This window comes from Fukomys damarensis, unplaced genomic scaffold (assembly GCF_012274545.1).
Source record: "Fukomys damarensis isolate Sample0158 unplaced genomic scaffold, DMR_v1.0_HiC HiC_scaffold_5, whole genome shotgun sequence".
In the NCBI taxonomy this organism is placed as follows: Eukaryota; Metazoa; Chordata; class Mammalia; order Rodentia; family Bathyergidae; genus Fukomys; species Fukomys damarensis.
This window is the reverse complement of record NW_022900917.1, coordinates 67,917,748-67,933,932: the sequence shown is the minus strand read 5'-3', so window position 1 is coordinate 67,933,932 and position 16,185 is coordinate 67,917,748. Positions and strand designations below refer to the sequence as shown.

General features: G+C 45.7%; 1 protein-coding gene across 5 annotated transcripts in view; it reads right to left on the bottom strand.

Moving 5' to 3' along the window:
* Fer1l6 (fer-1 like family member 6) overlaps window positions 1–16,185 on the bottom strand; it is a 123,369-nt gene that overhangs the window by 68,873 nt on the left and 38,311 nt on the right. For all 5 annotated transcript variants that reach the window (XM_010611236.3, XM_019205589.1, XM_010611239.3 and 2 more), the window contains 6 exons: window positions 14,024–14,207; window positions 11,113–11,233; window positions 8,892–8,992; window positions 5,150–5,240; window positions 2,128–2,247; window positions 506–658 (listed from right to left, as the gene is read on the bottom strand). In XM_010611236.3, coding sequence (XP_010609538.1) covers window positions 506–658; window positions 2,128–2,247; window positions 5,150–5,240; window positions 8,892–8,992; window positions 11,113–11,233; window positions 14,024–14,207 — 770 coding nt within the window. The remainder of the gene's footprint in view (window positions 1–505; window positions 659–2,127; window positions 2,248–5,149; window positions 5,241–8,891; window positions 8,993–11,112; window positions 11,234–14,023; window positions 14,208–16,185) is intronic.

Below are 16,185 nucleotides of genomic sequence, written 5' to 3'. Positions count from 1 at the left end.
AAAGGAAGACCTTGTCTCAAAAAACCAAAAAATAAAAAAATAAAGTCATCCGGAATCCGGAACTGGAGTTCTGTTTCTCTTACAATTTTCTTTTTAATTAAATTACACATATTAATGAAGTTCACTCTAAAAATATAGAGAACTCATAGGAAAAGGCACCATGGACTAATTACACAAGAGGACAGTTCGTGAAGAACTGATAGAAAATGTTCACTTTTACCAGTAATCAAAGAAATAAAATCAAAGCAATGTTATGATAGAGACATTAGATTAGAAAGAAATGTGCATATATCCGGTGACATGACAACTGAGAGTCGGAAAGACCGTTGGCCCAAGGCGTTCTCTTTACCTGCAATACAATCAAGAGAGGCAGGTGTCCTCATTGTCCTCCTGTCTTTAAAGCCCTGGGGAAGCGTCAGAGATATGGACACACACACTAGAGACCTTAGATACCCACGAAAAAATAGAACTTATCACCTTGCAGTGAAAAATGCTGCAGACTTACTTTGAGGAAATGAGTCTTGATCTTCCCACAGTGTTTGCCCATCTGCTCCCGGACAGGGGAGTAGAGCAGGTCCTTGGCGGCAACGCGGCTGTATGCCACTCTCTTGTTGTTGCTCAGCATCCAGACGAAGACGTCGGGGATGGTGTGCTGCGGCTGTGTGATGGGAGAAGGGCCAGATGGGATGGCGCATAACAAACGCACCTTCAGAGTCCTCCTATCCCGGAGTCTTCCTTCTTCCCTAGACTATTCTGTGCTATAAAACACCCAGGTCCTTCAACATCTGGGTAGCCAAACGCATTTAGCGAAGCTTCCTCAAGACCGGAAGCGGAAGTGCCCGTGACTCCCACAGGCCAGGATGCACGCTGGCTTCGCTGTCACGCGTGGCCCGTGACCTGGCGTCTTTGATGACCCTCCTCTCCATCTGCGGAACGAACATTTCCTACAACTCCCTATGGACTTGTTTTTCCAAAGCAGTAACAACACTCAGCTTCACAGTGCTAGACCTCTTCAGAGGCCGGCAGCGTTCCCAAAAGACTCAAAGGAAAAGATGAAACCAAACATACATAATGCCCTTAAATGGCTTGCCACTTGCTCTTAAGAAACGGAAAGCAAATCTACAAGAAACATTATATGTAAAATACAACTGCCAAGTATTCTAGTTACATCTTAGGTAGTTGGTTAGGACAAACTCAACTGCAGTGCACAGAAAAACAGAATTTAAAGTTGTGCGAATCAAGATAAGAAATACAGATATCCATACCAAGCTTCCCATTGCCCTGTGACTGCTGAAATGCCCACTTGTGAGCCAAAAGAGCCCAAAGCAGAAAGGAGGCACCGTTTATAAAGCAGACTTCGGTGCTCCTGAGCTGGAAGTGGGCTGTCATGCTCACCAGTGGCTGTGAACTATAACTGGTATTGGGGGCCCCATCCCTCCTCTCTATCTGGCAGCACAGACCGAATGGTTTTCCTGGCCCAGGGTCAGTCAGCCACAGACCTAATGGCTCAAGGCCTGGTTCAGACCTTTTGGCTTCTTACTGCAATTCCCATGTTTACCGATTGCCTGTCCCTCTCCTTAATGTACCTCCAGGGAATGACAGATTTTAGGGACCAGTTACCACCTTCAAGGACAGAAGTAGTAGATCTCTATTTCTCCCAGAAACTTTCCCTGCAAAATCTGATTTAAGAAGTTTCTACACATTTTTAGACTTCAAGAAAGAGCTTCAATACCTGACAGAAGCAAATATAAAGGATCTTTAAGTATCATTCTAGAAGCCACTATGTACAAGTAACTGTAAAATGAGATGTTGTGCGACCTTTGAATCAGGGCAAGTTTAAATCTTCTTAAAGCTGAAAGCTGATCAAAGTTCCTGTAATCACATTGATTATTTTGATTTTTCTTGAGTCTAAGAGGGAGAATGCTTTTTATTTGCTTTTATGTGGGGGAATAGACAGACTTTATAAAAATCAATAAAGCCATACATTTTAATTGAAAAAGTCTCCTGTCTCATCCCCAAGCCAGTAGTGCCTGCCAGCTCAGCAGGCCCTGGGGAAACATGGAACCATGTTGCACCCATCATTCCTCTCGGGGGCGACATTTGGTCTAATCGCAACAGCTTGATTACCTCATCAACCAGAAAGCGGATTTTCCCCACAAAATTTTGGGCTTCTTGGATCATTTCATCGAGGGAAAACTTTTTCTTCTGCTGCTGAATGATCCCCTTGGCTTCCTTGGCCATCGCCTCCTAAAACAAGAGCAGAGTCAGTGTAGACCTTTCTTGAAGTCTGGACAGTGGACACTGCCTCTGTGTGGAAAGCCATCCAGGGGCTGGCGGGCTCTCAATGAGCCCTGAGGGCCTATGTGGGCGTCTACTTCACAGGGATGTGGAGACAGAGTACTGCCTAGCCTGGGCCAAATGAGAGGGGAGGCCCAGAAGATCAGAGGCTTTCAAGGCCATGGGACTTCCCCAGCCAGGACCTGAATTGAGACTTTCTGATGCTTAAGAACAAGTACAAACTGGCAGCTGAAATGTCTGGTGATATTCCAGCCACTTTTTTTTTTTTAGTCCTCCATCTTCCCTGCCCTAAGAGGTGGATACAATCTTCTCCATTTTAAGGCTTGGACCACAAAGTAACACAGTTCTGAGGAGCAGCACTGGACCTGACCCCCAGCTGCGTTCGGAGTGTGTGTCCTCAGATATCACACTCAGGTACCTGCCCCAGAGGCCCAGTGTGCTTCTGTCCCAAACACACATCCTCCCTGCCTGGGATCCTCACCGTGCTGGGAACATCGGAAAATTTCTGTTCTGATTCATCTATTTGGCCCACATTCATGTGCTTAGGGAAAAACACAACTCAGACTCTTCCCAGTGGCCCTGTGTGAACTGGCCCCGGCTCCCCACTTGCACACTGTCCTCAGGAGGGCCTAGAGGTGCCCAGAGGGCTCCATCCTGTGCTGTGCTTCCTCCTAGTCAAACACTCCTCACATGGCTCCAACGTGAATGCCACCATGGTGTTCTGTTTTCTCGAGCACCGCGGCTTTTAAAAAATTTCCCCCCACAATCATAACAGAATTTTCGTGTGTTTATTGCCACTGCCATGGAGCAGGGACCTCCTCCATCCTGTCCTTACCTCATGTGGCAGAGACATTGTCAGCTACCCGAGACACAGCACATTCTGGGCACAGTGCAGGTGTCAAATGCCTGTGGAAGAATGAGCCGGCTGCCCTCCAAATTCCTAAAGGACAAGCACCAAGTTCTCTCCGCTCATGTCCCCACCTAGCACAGGCCTGGCTACAGGAAGCCTTTGGAACACTGTGATCTTCTAGGGGATGAGCTGAGGGGTGACTGAAGGCCTCCTTCCCCTTGGCAAGCAACTTGTGAGATGGAACTATGCATGTAAATATTTAATTAGAGACCTGTAGGGTGGGAGCCGGCTTCATGGAGGCTGTGACTGGAGCTGACTCTTGATAGGTGATTAGAATTCCTCAGATGATCAGAAGTGAAAGCACACCCCAGGACAGAGGGAGCCATCACATGCGGAGAGCATAATGGTGGGCATGCAGACCCGATGTACAGGAGGCAGCAGGGGGACAGGGCTGGGATGCGGGTGGTGAACGGTCCCCCACACCATGCGAAAGGAGTCAGGACTTAGGCTCCGAGTCACTGAGAGACTCCAGAGACTGTTTCAAGCACGCTAGTGATACAGTCAGATGCATGCTTTAACAATTCTGATTGTGGTCGGGAAAGGGCGTGCAGGACAGCTACTGAAATAAGCCCAGGCCAGAGGTGCCAAGCAGCTGTCTGGCCAGTAACTCTGAGAATGAAGATGTAGAGTAAGTTTCAGCGTGTTTAAGGGGCAAAATCAACAGGACCTGGGGTCAAATTGGCTTTTAAGGTGAGGGATAAGAGTCTACACTGATCTGGGCACAGGGGCATAGGCCTGTAATCCCCATACCCTGGGAGGCTGAGGCAGGAGGATCACAAATTGGAGCCCAGCCTGGGCAACTTAGTGACTTAGCAAGACCCTGTCTCAAAATAAGAACATTTTAGAAAGGGCTGGATATGGATCTCAGTGTTATTGCTCTGGATTTAAGCCCCAGTACCTCTCCACAACACCTCAGTATGGGCAGTGAGCAGAGTCCTTGGTGGTGTACAGGATGCCACACAAGGTGAGATGTGAGCAGCGCTCCGTAGGATCTGCTGAGTTCAAGGAGGGGGCTGGACACACTGATCTAGCGATGAAGAGACTGACCCAGGCCACTACAAAGATGTTGGAATTGGGGTTTGCTCAGGTCAGGAGTGCTGGGTCCTGAGAAGACAGAGCCCACTGGAGGGCACTGCAGAGTCGCATCCCAGCCAGATCTGGGAAGAACCAGGGCAGGAGCCCTCACCAGTGACACTGGTGATGGGGTGCAGCCTCTGCCCGGGGTTCTGGGGACAGAAAGGAATATTCCAGAAAGAAGGACGGGCTTGGGATACATGGACTTCAGCCTCTGGCCTCTGATTAACTAGCTGTGACCTACTTAAAAATCACTTAGTATTCTGACAGCCATGTCGGTGCCCAAAGGGCCCCAGGGAAATCAAATACTACATGATGTTTTGTTGCAGAATTATCATGGGCTCACATAAAATGCCCCTGGTGCCATGACTGGAATGGAAGTCTCGGGGTGACAGTCCAGCTACTGATTTGGCCTGGCACATTCCGGCCACTGCCCCTGCTGGCACCACGCAGGACACGGCACCAGCACCAGCGCCCCGTCAAGCAGCACTGACGACTTTGAGCACAGTTTTTAACAGGTGGAAGGGGCTCTGGCTGCCAGGGAGATAGTTGTGTCTTCTGGCATCTCAGTTTGCAGGGCAGACAGCCAAGCAAGTCCACAGACTTTAACAAAATACCAATGTTGAGGACACAAGCAAGGGGCATCCATCCCAAGGAAGCAGGCCCTGGAGGATTCATGCTCTCCCCTATAAACCTTTGACAAATTCTAGTCCCTTCCAACTGTCCCCTCTCCTGTCTCTCAGCACACAAATCCATGTCCTTTAAACCTTGGCCTTGTCTGGCCTGTGACCTATGCTTCCTCTGTGGGGTTTGTTTTTAAAGCACATGTTTTGACTCTTCAGAGTAGGAATAGTTTCTCCCACATACCAGCTCCTGCCGGCAGAGAATGAGTCGCTTCTTATCTAGAGTGGTTTGGTTCAGTGTCTTGGGCTTCTTTTCTGCTTCAGAGATAAAGGCACTGTAAGAGAAGAGAAACAATTTCAAAGCTTCTTGGTGAAAATTCATTTATATGGTTCCAGGAATTTGCAAATATACTTTCTGCAATATAACAGAAAGCTAATGGAACCACAGAAAGGGGATTTTAAGTTCAGAATTCAGTAATGATGCATTGGCTTTGCTAGGAGATCAAATGAGACCTGGACCCACATCAGCTCTGGGAAATGAGTATTTGCTATTTCCTTGCAGAATATATCCATTGTGATTACTATCAAGAATTTAAAACAAGCACACACACACACACACACACACACACACACACACACAAAATGTGGTTTTTGTCTTACAAATGTAAAAAACTAAACTTTTCCTGGAAAGTTGTACATAAATCAAACATTTTTGACTCAATACTGAGATGTGTCCCAATCTTTCTGAGTAAAACATTTTTTGGCAGTGAAGTTAGAAACACGTTCAGTAGAGAAATAGAAAGGTTATGAATGGAAAGGTTATGAAATTCAAGAAGAATGTCAGTGGCAAAAATAACAAAAAAATAAGATATTGTCCTCATTAGTGATAATTTAAGTGCAAATAAAAATCAGTGCCATTTCACCTAAAAATGAATAGGTTGGTGAAGGTGGAGGAGAGTGTAGGAGAGCATATGCTAATGAACAAGAGTAGAAATTAGCACAGCGTTCTAAAAACCACTTGGAAGCACTATTTACATTTAAATGTACATAGACTCTGACCAATAACTATACCAGGGAAGGCAGGGGAATGGAGAAAAACAAGAACCAAGATCCATCATATAAAGGTCGGAGATCCCAATGATGCACATAATTGTACTGTATACCTAAACTGCACCCATAAACTTAATGGGAAAATAAATAAATAAGTACACGAGAAATCCTACCCTTCACATCCAGCTGAGCAATCTGACAAGAACATGTTTACACAGGACCTTTACTGAAGCGCTTTTTAGAGCACCGGAATAAACAGGAACAACTTGCTATCATCGGGACTGGTTAAAGGTGCCATGATGCACCTGGGCAAGCAAATCCTGAGGACGACTGTGAGTGCCGTGGTGGGAGGGTCCCCAAGGCACACTGATGAATGAAAGGCAGCCTGCTGAGCAAAATGCGCGATACGCTCTGTGATACAATGGGCTGTTTTGATGAGTGTGTCTCTGAGGGCGTGCGCTTGTCCATGTACTCACACACCAGTGTCCGGAAGGACAGCTCCATCTCCACTCTGGAAAGTGGGGTGGGAGAAGGAATTGAGAATACTTCTTCACACATTTTGGTCTTTCTTTGTGTGTTTTTTTACAATGAACTTGTGGTCCTTCTATGATGAAAGGCACTTATAAAGGAAACACAAAGGGATTCTGAGTGAAGCTGCATTTTACCTTAATTTTTTAGAAGCATGAAAAGCATTCTACTTTGAAGTGGGAGTCTCCTTGCCCCTTTCCCACCTCTTTCAGAGGCTGGAAGAATCCCATTCCACCCCCAGGGAAGAACAGCCCTGCGGTCTTAGCAGGCGTGGGCGATCTCTGTCCTCGGTGGGAGAAGGAGTCTGTTTCTCATCAGAGCAGAGGTGGTGATATAGCACCCACTTCTCCTTCCCCGTCTTCCCGACCCGACCTGAGCACTGGCTGTGGACAGCTTTGTCACTGATGGGTGATCTGTCGCTTGTCCTGCTGGGTGAGACCCCCAACACTGCAGCTGCTCCACCAGATACCATGGGTGGGGAGCAGAAGATCCGACGGACCTCTGGGCCCAGCTGCTTTCTCAAGCCTAAACTTGCCAAATATAAAACTGTTTGATCTTTGTCAGACTCCCATGAGTATTTTTTCAGTTGGTTAGAAACTTGAAGAGAAAGGGGAACAATTAATTATCACCTTCAAGTAGTCCTCAAATATAAAAAGTTATTGAGCTATTAATTTGCTTGCAATCAGTTTCTAAAAATAGAAGATTACATAGCTTTTAAAAGATGCTCCAAGGGAATTGTAGGTAGAGCTTAGCTCACAACAGCAGTAGCACTAATATATATGGCTTTCACGGTAAAAAATGAAAAGGAAGTAAAGAGAGAAAAAGCTAAATATGTATTTCTTCCTCCCTTCTTTTCTGGTCCCTTTCCTTTTGAAAAAAGCTCCCTCTTCTTGTTTCCTATTAGCTATCTTTTATTTTGTGCTTTAATTACTTATACTTTGGGAGGAGGGAAGGGAAGAGGATGAAAAAAGAATGAAGATGTGTCCTGTACACAGACCAGCTCCCCAGGAGGAATGTGATCCATATGTACTAAAAATGTGGAGTAATAAAAGTAAAATACCACAAAGAAAAAGAAACGACCAAGAGGCGGCACACTCCTGAGATGCACTAAAGAGCCAGAGAGGAAGCAGCGGTCAACCGCCCCTCGTGTGAGAGACTGGAGGCCATGCACTCAGCACCCTGAGGCGTCTCCATCAGTGCCAAGCTGACTTGTGCTGGTAAAATCTGAAGTACTGAAAACTATTTATTTCTTTGCCTTCTTCCTTCTATTCCGTAACGGAAAAACAGCTAGCTGTTTGAGAAATTAGGAAACACAGATTGCAAAGCAGGATACCAGGCTTAGCTACAGCCTGTCTATGGGTTTTGCCTTTCATCAAATTAATTTCTATTCCCTTTCTGTTAATTCCATTTAGGGAAATTCTCATTTTTGCTCAAGTCTTGACATAATTACATCAGGAGTTGGTCCATGTTGTTTTCATACGGCGTAGGCATCCCATCATATGGTCCCCGGTGAGCCCCACCTCTGAAATTGGTGCCACCCAGTGATTTCCTCCCCTGCATGAGCCTTGCTCCTAACAGGATTCACCAAAACTGATGCGATGACCCTTTCAGTTGCATCCTGCTTTCTGTCCGTTTCCGGCTCACCTGATGAGAAAACTGTTGCACAGTGGAGCTAGGGCCCTCAGTGCAGTGCCCATGAAGAGCTGAACTCCAAAAGTAACCACGTGAGTGACCTTGGGAGTGACCCTTCCAGCTGAGCCTTCCCTGGTGATGACTTTGAATTGGCACCCAGGAAGAGGACCCAACTGAGTCCTCCTGGATTCCTGACACATAGAGACCATGAGATAATGAAAGTTGTGTCACAGACAACTAAATTTTTGATCCTTTCTAATATTGTCTAACACCTAGAGTAAGAGTTATTAAGCGCACTTATTAATGTGCTGTATGAAAAATTCAGTTAGCTGGAGATTTAGCTCAGTGGTTCTACCGCCTGCCTTGCAAGCGCAAGGACGCGAGTTTGATCCCCAGGACAAAAAAAAAAAAAAAAAAAAAAAAAATTGTCAATAATTCAATGAAGTCATGTACGATAGTATTTACCCATCCAATTATCAAATGGTTGCTGAGTATCTACCAAAAGCAGAGCATCATACTAAACCTATGGGAATTTTGCTTATTTCATAGAGACATTCTGCACTCAGTCTGTCTTTTTTATTTCTCCCCTTTGGTTTATGCTTTAGTTCTTCAAACATCCAGAAGCAGAAGTTACCCACAAGTGCCAGCCGAGTCACTGAAAAAAATAAAGAAGGATGAAATGCTACAAAATTCCCATCTGAATACATGTGGAGTAGGCTATTTCCCAAAGGTAATCAGAGCTGGTTCTACCAAGCTCAGCTTTGCATCTGCCGAACCTGCTTTGATGGCTAAAGTCACCCAGCACAGCCTTCATTTTCTCTTCTGGTGCCTCCTCGGAAAGCTTGATCAGTTCTCTCACTTCTTCTACACCTTCTTCCTGAAAACAGACCGCAGGCAGAGGGAATTAGACCTGTTAAGGAGGTGTTGACTGAACATCCCAGAATATGTGGCTGGGTTTTTTGTTGCTGTTGTTTTAGAAATAAAAGAAGAGCTAATGTGCTTGGACTAAAAGTACTACTGCACCCTAACTTTGTGCCTTCCTTTTCTTAGGCAGAATCACTCCAGAAACACGCCTCCGCCTGCACTGCTCAAACAACTCACTGTTTCTGCCACAGATGTGCTCCCTAATTGGGAGCTTTTTGTTTAGTGTGTACTCTGTGGGGGAAATCTAACGATGCAGACTGATGTAGGCCAATGCAGTACTGATTATGCCCAAAGCAGGTTGTAAGCAGTGCAGGCTGTGAAACACTAGCCCCACAGGTGACTGTTTATGGAAGAGAGTCTGGCCGAAGCCTACATGCCAAGGCCAGAGTAACTTGCCCAAATTCTGTTCTCACAATTAAAACTTTCTTAACTAAAAGGACAATGTTCTAATTACAATGGTACATTTTGTCTATTTTGTTCCTAATGTGAGAATACTTTGTCTTGTCCTTGCGTTTGTATCCATAGTAACCACATGGCCTCATGTCCTCCCTCACACAGAACTCCCCGCTAGCACATAGTTCACCTTTACCCCAATTGATTACCAATAAAAATCAGTGGCTCAGACTGACCAAGGCCTTTGCTGAATGAGCAGCGTTGGCCATCCTGGTTCCCCAGTTTCTTTGTCTTTTTAGTTCTGTGTTTTACTTTTTTCTCAGCCTTGTACCATAGCACTAAGCAGGAGATCAGAACGTACTGCAGAGGTCTCTGAGAGGTTAAATTAGATACAATTATCAAAAAGTCAAAAGCTATGCTTGAGTCACTTTGTCACATAGTGATATAACCGCGTTGAATAGCCTCTGAAATTAAAAGCTGTCCATTTATGTGATTTTATGAATTTCGGGATGGTGGGTTGTATGTGGCAATGACTATAAATTTCTAATTTTAAAAACTCCACTTTTCCTTTGAGGCTTAAATTCTAGAACTCTCTCCAGGAGCCTGGTGAAAAGGTACCCAAGGGCAAATGTACAGACTGCCACTGCTCTGCTAGAATCTACAAAACCCTTTCTTCTATTATACGCCAGAGTCTGGTGCCTGGGACATATATTCCCCCTTTTCTCCCTTCACTAGAAGAACAGGAAGCATCACAGAGCACTAAAGATTTGGGAACTGGGATAATACTTTCTGGGTTCAAATCCAGGTTCTGCTGCTTACCTCTTGTGCCCCACTTCCTCCTCTGTAAAATAAAGTAAGGACAGCACTCACCCACAGCGTTGTATGGCATGCGAACTCCAATCGCAAGTCAGCCATGGTTGAAAGGGCCCTAACACTGAGGTGGGAATTAGAGAGGAGTGCTAAAAGCTCTGATGGTCTCCAGGAAACAAATCTGATTTGTTTTGTCAATACCCCAAACTAGCCTCTCTGTTCTGTTTGAAGGAGAAGCAAGACTAGCCTTGCAAAGAGAGCCTGCACCTCCACCAGGCCTGACCACGGCCAGGCCTCTCTGGTGCTCTCAGAGTCTAGGTCCAGGATGCCTGGAATCCCACAGCCGGGGATAATACGCCACTGTGAACAGCTGGAGTGCTGAGCAAATGGGAAGTAGAAATATGTTCTCTCCTTCGGAAAGGCTTTGATGGAGTGGGAGGGCCAAGGCAAGGGTCATTCAGTGAGGTGAGAGGGCAGTAAGCACGGATGCTCCTCTTGACAGATGGGGTGGGAAGACAGATGGGAAATAGGAGAAAAGTATCGGCTGAAGCCAGGACTTAGCGATTCTGTCAGAATGTGTTTAGCTCCCTATCCCTTGGAGATTAAGAAATCAGCCTATTGTTAGATCCCATAACAGAGAAAAGCAGAGAAAGGATTTGAATTCAGATAGTTCAACTTAAAGTCTAGGGATTTTGCAAAATCTATTCTCATTCCCCTGGGTCCACATGGCAGGAAATGTGTGTTCCCACAAGACAGCAGCTCAATTCGGTGGTATTTAAGCTGTGATGGAGACCCTCCACTGGGTAGAAAAACTCTGCCTTTTGTCCCCAGTTTCATCTGTGAAGTCCAGCACCCATCAGAGTCACCTACCAAGAGGTCTGCCATCCTCTCCAGCATGTTAGACCAGTGCAGCCTGAAGGTCTGATCTCCCCAGGAACTGATGAAGGAGATGCAGGGCTTCTTGGCCTCAAACGGCAAATAATTGTAATTCCTGTGAAGGTACATTAGGTCAGGAAGTTAGCAGGAGGCTGGTGTTTTTCAGGCAACTCCAGCCACATGTTCCTGTTTTTTGTGCTCCCTTGAGGCAGCAGAGGAGTGTAAACAAACCTATCAAACTCTTAACATTATCCTTAGTCTATAACTGGGGACCCATGGACAATAGGCAATGAAGAGTTATACAGCTGTAATGAGAACTATCAACAACCACCATCAGCCTTGGGGCAAAGTTTAGAAATGATCGCCAGAGGGCAGGATTTATCAGGCAAGGCTTCTTCAAAGAGGTTTTGAATCAAGAGCAGTAAGAAGGGAGGAAAATTAACTTGCTTTAGCACCTATATTCCAGGCACGTGTAAGGATCAATGAAGACAACAGATGACGATGCATTTTGTAAAGCGAAATTGCTAGAAAATGTAAAAATATTATTAATGAGCATAAAGGCAAATGCCCCAAACTAATATTAAGTATTCTATGCCTTGGTATCTACCCACTCATCCATCTGTCCTTCTGTCCATCCATCCATCCAGTACTAACTGTTGCTAGGCATTGGTACTAATCATGTAGGTGACTTGCTCGGCTAAGGAACAGAGGGACAGCACAGTGGTTAAAAGGAGTAGACATGGAGGCCCAGAGAACATTGGAGGGTGGCAGCTGGATCTGCTTAAATGCTGATGAGAAAGCAACAGCTTACAAGTAAGATGGAAGGCAGAAAAGAAGGGACTCATATGTAGATCTGATTCCCAGAGAAGCAGATGAGTGGGGAGGAAGTGTAGAAGTCCCTGTCTAATGATGGCTAATTTTTTTTTTTTTTTTGAGACAGGGTCTCACTATGTAGTTGAGACTGACCTGGAACTCACTATGCAGCCCAGGCTGGTCCTCGAACTCACAGTGATCCTCCTGCCTCAGCCTCCCGAGTGCTGGGATCACAGGCATGCGCCACCACGCCCGGCATGATGGCTAATTTCTTGACTAGTTTTTCCCCACAGCCCTTGCAGCTCTCTCACCGAGACCTGGGACTGTGTGAAGAGAAGTGCTGCTGTGATGGTGTGGACAGTGTTCGAAGCAATGCCCTATGGTAGTGAGGCAGAGAGAGAGAAAGGAGGACAGAGAACCAGCTTTACTTCAATTCCACAAAGACAGCGTCAGCCTGAAAGAGTGGATGGCTGCTCTTTGTAGCTCTTAACCCAGATTTCTTCTGAAGCAGACAATAGAATTAGCAAAGGACCCCTGGCCTATTCTGTAGAAAATAAAGCAGCAGGTGTTTATTCAGAAAAGAAGCCAAGTAGGTCCTTGGCAGAAACTGCCATTCCCATTACAGCAGGAGAGCAATGATAACAGATTAGAGACCAGACTGTTCGATTTCCTTTATCTGTTTAAATTACCACACTGAGCATCCAGCAACTACCCGGTGTTATACCCTGTTCAAGGCTCCTTAGTTGGGATCATTTTTGTGCTACTGCTGTTCAGGGCCTTTGTCTCCAGTCCTGGGGCTGCTTCCACATGGACCAGGAGACTGTGGCTTCATAAGCAAACTACAGCCAGTGCAGGTGGAAGGCAGCAGATGGGAGGGCGCCTCTTGCCATGGAAAGAGGAGGCTGCAGGTAAGTAGCTGCTCTGACACAGGGCCAGCCAGGGTAGGCCCGGAGTCCTGAGATGTACTGATGATCTGCCCTTATTTGCTGCTGCTCCAACCTCAGCCCTGCACACACAGACTGCGTGTGAATGCACATGCACTGTAAACCCAAGAAGCCCAGGATATGCAGATGGCGGCATTTTATTGAGTGCAATTGACAAATAAGTTGCACATGTATGTGAGGGTCTATTATAGATAAAGAGTCTTTCATTTCAGCTACTGCTTCCATGGGTTTCTGCTGCAAGCAGAGTCTCAATACAGTGACCGAGAAATATAAAGAAAGCCCAGCAGCACTGAAAACTCCAGCATGACTTACTTCAGTCTTCTTGAGCCTGTCAGCCAGTACTTATACGGGGTCCGGCCAGGGGTGCCTTGACACGGCTCAGCCCTCCTAGCCCTTCCAGACTGTAGCCTCTGAGAACCCACCAGAGTCAGTAATGGGCAGCTCCAGCAAAGCAGGGGTGATTTTGGATGCAAAATACCCGAGTCATCTCAGAAGTTCTCCCAGCTTTGCAGAGCCAGGCATAGGATCCGCTCACTGATAACGATGGAGTAAAGGGCAGGAAGTTTGAGATTCTTTCACCTCAAAGGGAGGAGGAACTCCAAGGGTGGCTGCGAGCTTGTCCAAAAGAGATGCCACCCCCGAAGACCCACGGAGGGGGAATGTGATCCTTGGGAGATGCAGAGTTGGAAAATGTAGGACATTATCAAAACTGAGAGGAAAAACAGCTAAGATTATTTTAACTTACTGATCTCTACTTTTTCCCACTCTCCCACCATTTCTTAAGTCCTGTCTCACCCTCTGGGACATCAGCTTTTCTGTGGCTGGTGTTGAAATTTTACATTCTCATCTTCCTCCTTTGTTATGTGTTAGAAGTACAGAGTAAAAGGGGCGTGGATATAATCACATTCACAACACTGTTCTTCCGTTAAATGACTTCTCACTGTGTGTGTCATTTGGAGAGCTGTGGCGTGGCTAAGGGTTGAATACAGCGGTTCTCACTGTGTAGCCCCCGTTTGCAGGTTTCTCCCATAATTGAAATAAAAATGTATGTTTCCAGTTTGAGGGAAGAGCTGAATTCAGCTGTCCCAGGAATTGGACCCAGCGCTAGATCAGAAGCACTATCTGTTCTCACCTGCCACGTGTCCTACCTGTTCCCCTCTGTCACCAGAGGCTTCTCGGGGTGCGTGGTGGAAGACATGGAGACGGGAACCTCGGGAGCTGCGCCCCCTGCTCCTTCATGCAGCAGTGGCAGGGTGTCTTCCTCCGCTGAATCTGCTGATTTCTTCTTAATCCCATGATGGGACCCTCCATCGATCAGGTTCCCAAAATTACCTGCAGAGGTGGTCACAAGCGGAGAGGGGCTTGGGATCAACAGGTAGAATGAATCCGCTTGGCACAAGGGATCTGAGTTGCCACCCTCCCATAACCCAGGAAGATCTCAAGAGGAAGGCGGGAAGAGCAAACAGGGACATGAAATTAGACTGGCAAAGACAGCGAGTCATTGTGTCCATCCTTCTTAGTCTCTATTTTGTGAAACCTACACAAATTAAAAATTAGAAAACAGAGCCAAGTAGAAAAAAGAGTTGCTAGAAATCATAAAACTTAGTCATAATCATTCTTAAATCTTAGATCTTATCTAAATATTAAAACAGAAACATTAAACTTGCTGGAAGGTAAGTTAGGCAGAACTCTGGAAGACACTGGCATAGGAAAAGACTTTATGAACAAATCCTCAGTAGCACGGGAACTAGCAGATAGAATCAACAACTGGGATCTCATCTTATTAAAAAGCTTCTCTACTTCAAAAGAAACCATCAGCAGAACTAAGAGACAATCCCACAATGTGGGAAAAAATTTTTACCAGCTGTTCCTCAGACAAAGGACTATTATCAAGAATATATAAAGAACTCAAAACAATCAGCCCCCCCCAAATATAAAGATCCGATTCAAAAATGGGCATCCAAAATGAACAGACATTTCTCAGACAAAGAAGTAAAAGCAGCAAGTAAATATATGAAAAAATGTTCCACATCACTGATCATTTGAGAGATGCAGATGAAAACAACAGTGAGATTCCACCTCACCCCACAAAGAATGGCTGCTATCAAGAAATCACACAATAACAAATGTTGGTGGGGTTGTGGGGAGAAAGGAACCCTCCTCCATTGTTGGTGGGAGTGCAGACTAGTGCAACCACTATGGAAATCAATATGGAGATACCTCAAAGAGCTTGGACTGGAGGTTCCATTTGACCCAGCCATCCCTCTGCTGGGTATCTTTCCAAGAGAACTAAAAGAATCATATCACAGAGAAGTATGTGCACCCATGTTTATAGCAGCACAGTTTGTAATAGCTAAATCTTGGAAACAGCCCATTTGCCCATCCGTTGGAAACTGGATAAAGAAGATGTGGTTTTTCTATAAAATGGAATATTACTCAGCCATAAAGAACGAGAAAATAGATTCATTCATAGGAAAATGGATACATATTGAAGATATACTCCTAAGTGAAATAAATAAGGCACACATGTGTAAATACCAAATAGTTTCTCTGGTGTGAATAATCTGCAATAATACATAAGATCCTAATAAGATTACTGACATTTAGAAATGGGAAGAAAGGAGCTAAAGGTGTAGGGAAGGTGGGATGGGTAGGGGAAGGGTAAAAAGGGAAAAGAAAAAAATGTGAGAGAATGAAAAGATGAAAATAAAGTGTTTGTAGATGGGGAGGGGAGGAGGGGATGAAGGGAGGGCAGAGGTAAGGGGAAAAAATGAGAATCAAGACTTGTCATGTAGAGGTACAAGATCCCAACAATGAATGTAACTGTACTGTATCCCTAAAATGTACCAATAAACTGAATTAAAGCTGAAAAAAAATCTTAGATCTTAAATCCTAAGCTCTTAATCTTAGATCTTAAATCTTTCAGAGCTTTCCAGTCAGTGGCAGTGGGTCATCACAGACTCGTCATTTTGTAACCTGGTGAACCTTGGGGTTTGGATCAAGGAAAGTCCCCCAGAGGCCTCCTGCGTCTGGAGGGGGACTGGATCCCAGGGGCGCTGTACTCACCTGTGGATTAGTCCCCTAGTGAGTCCAGTAGCTGAATGTGCTGTGAGGGCCTGGCTGGGGGTGTGGCCTGCAAAAATGTGCTCCTGTCCCCGCTCCTCCCTCCATTGCCTCCTGGCCACCATGGGATGAGCAGCGCTCCTCCTCCAGACCCTTCCATGGTGGGTTTCTGCCTTGCAGCAGCCAGCTTGGGACCAAATCCACTGGAAATACAAGCCAGGTAAAGCGCTCCTACTTGCGGGGGTCA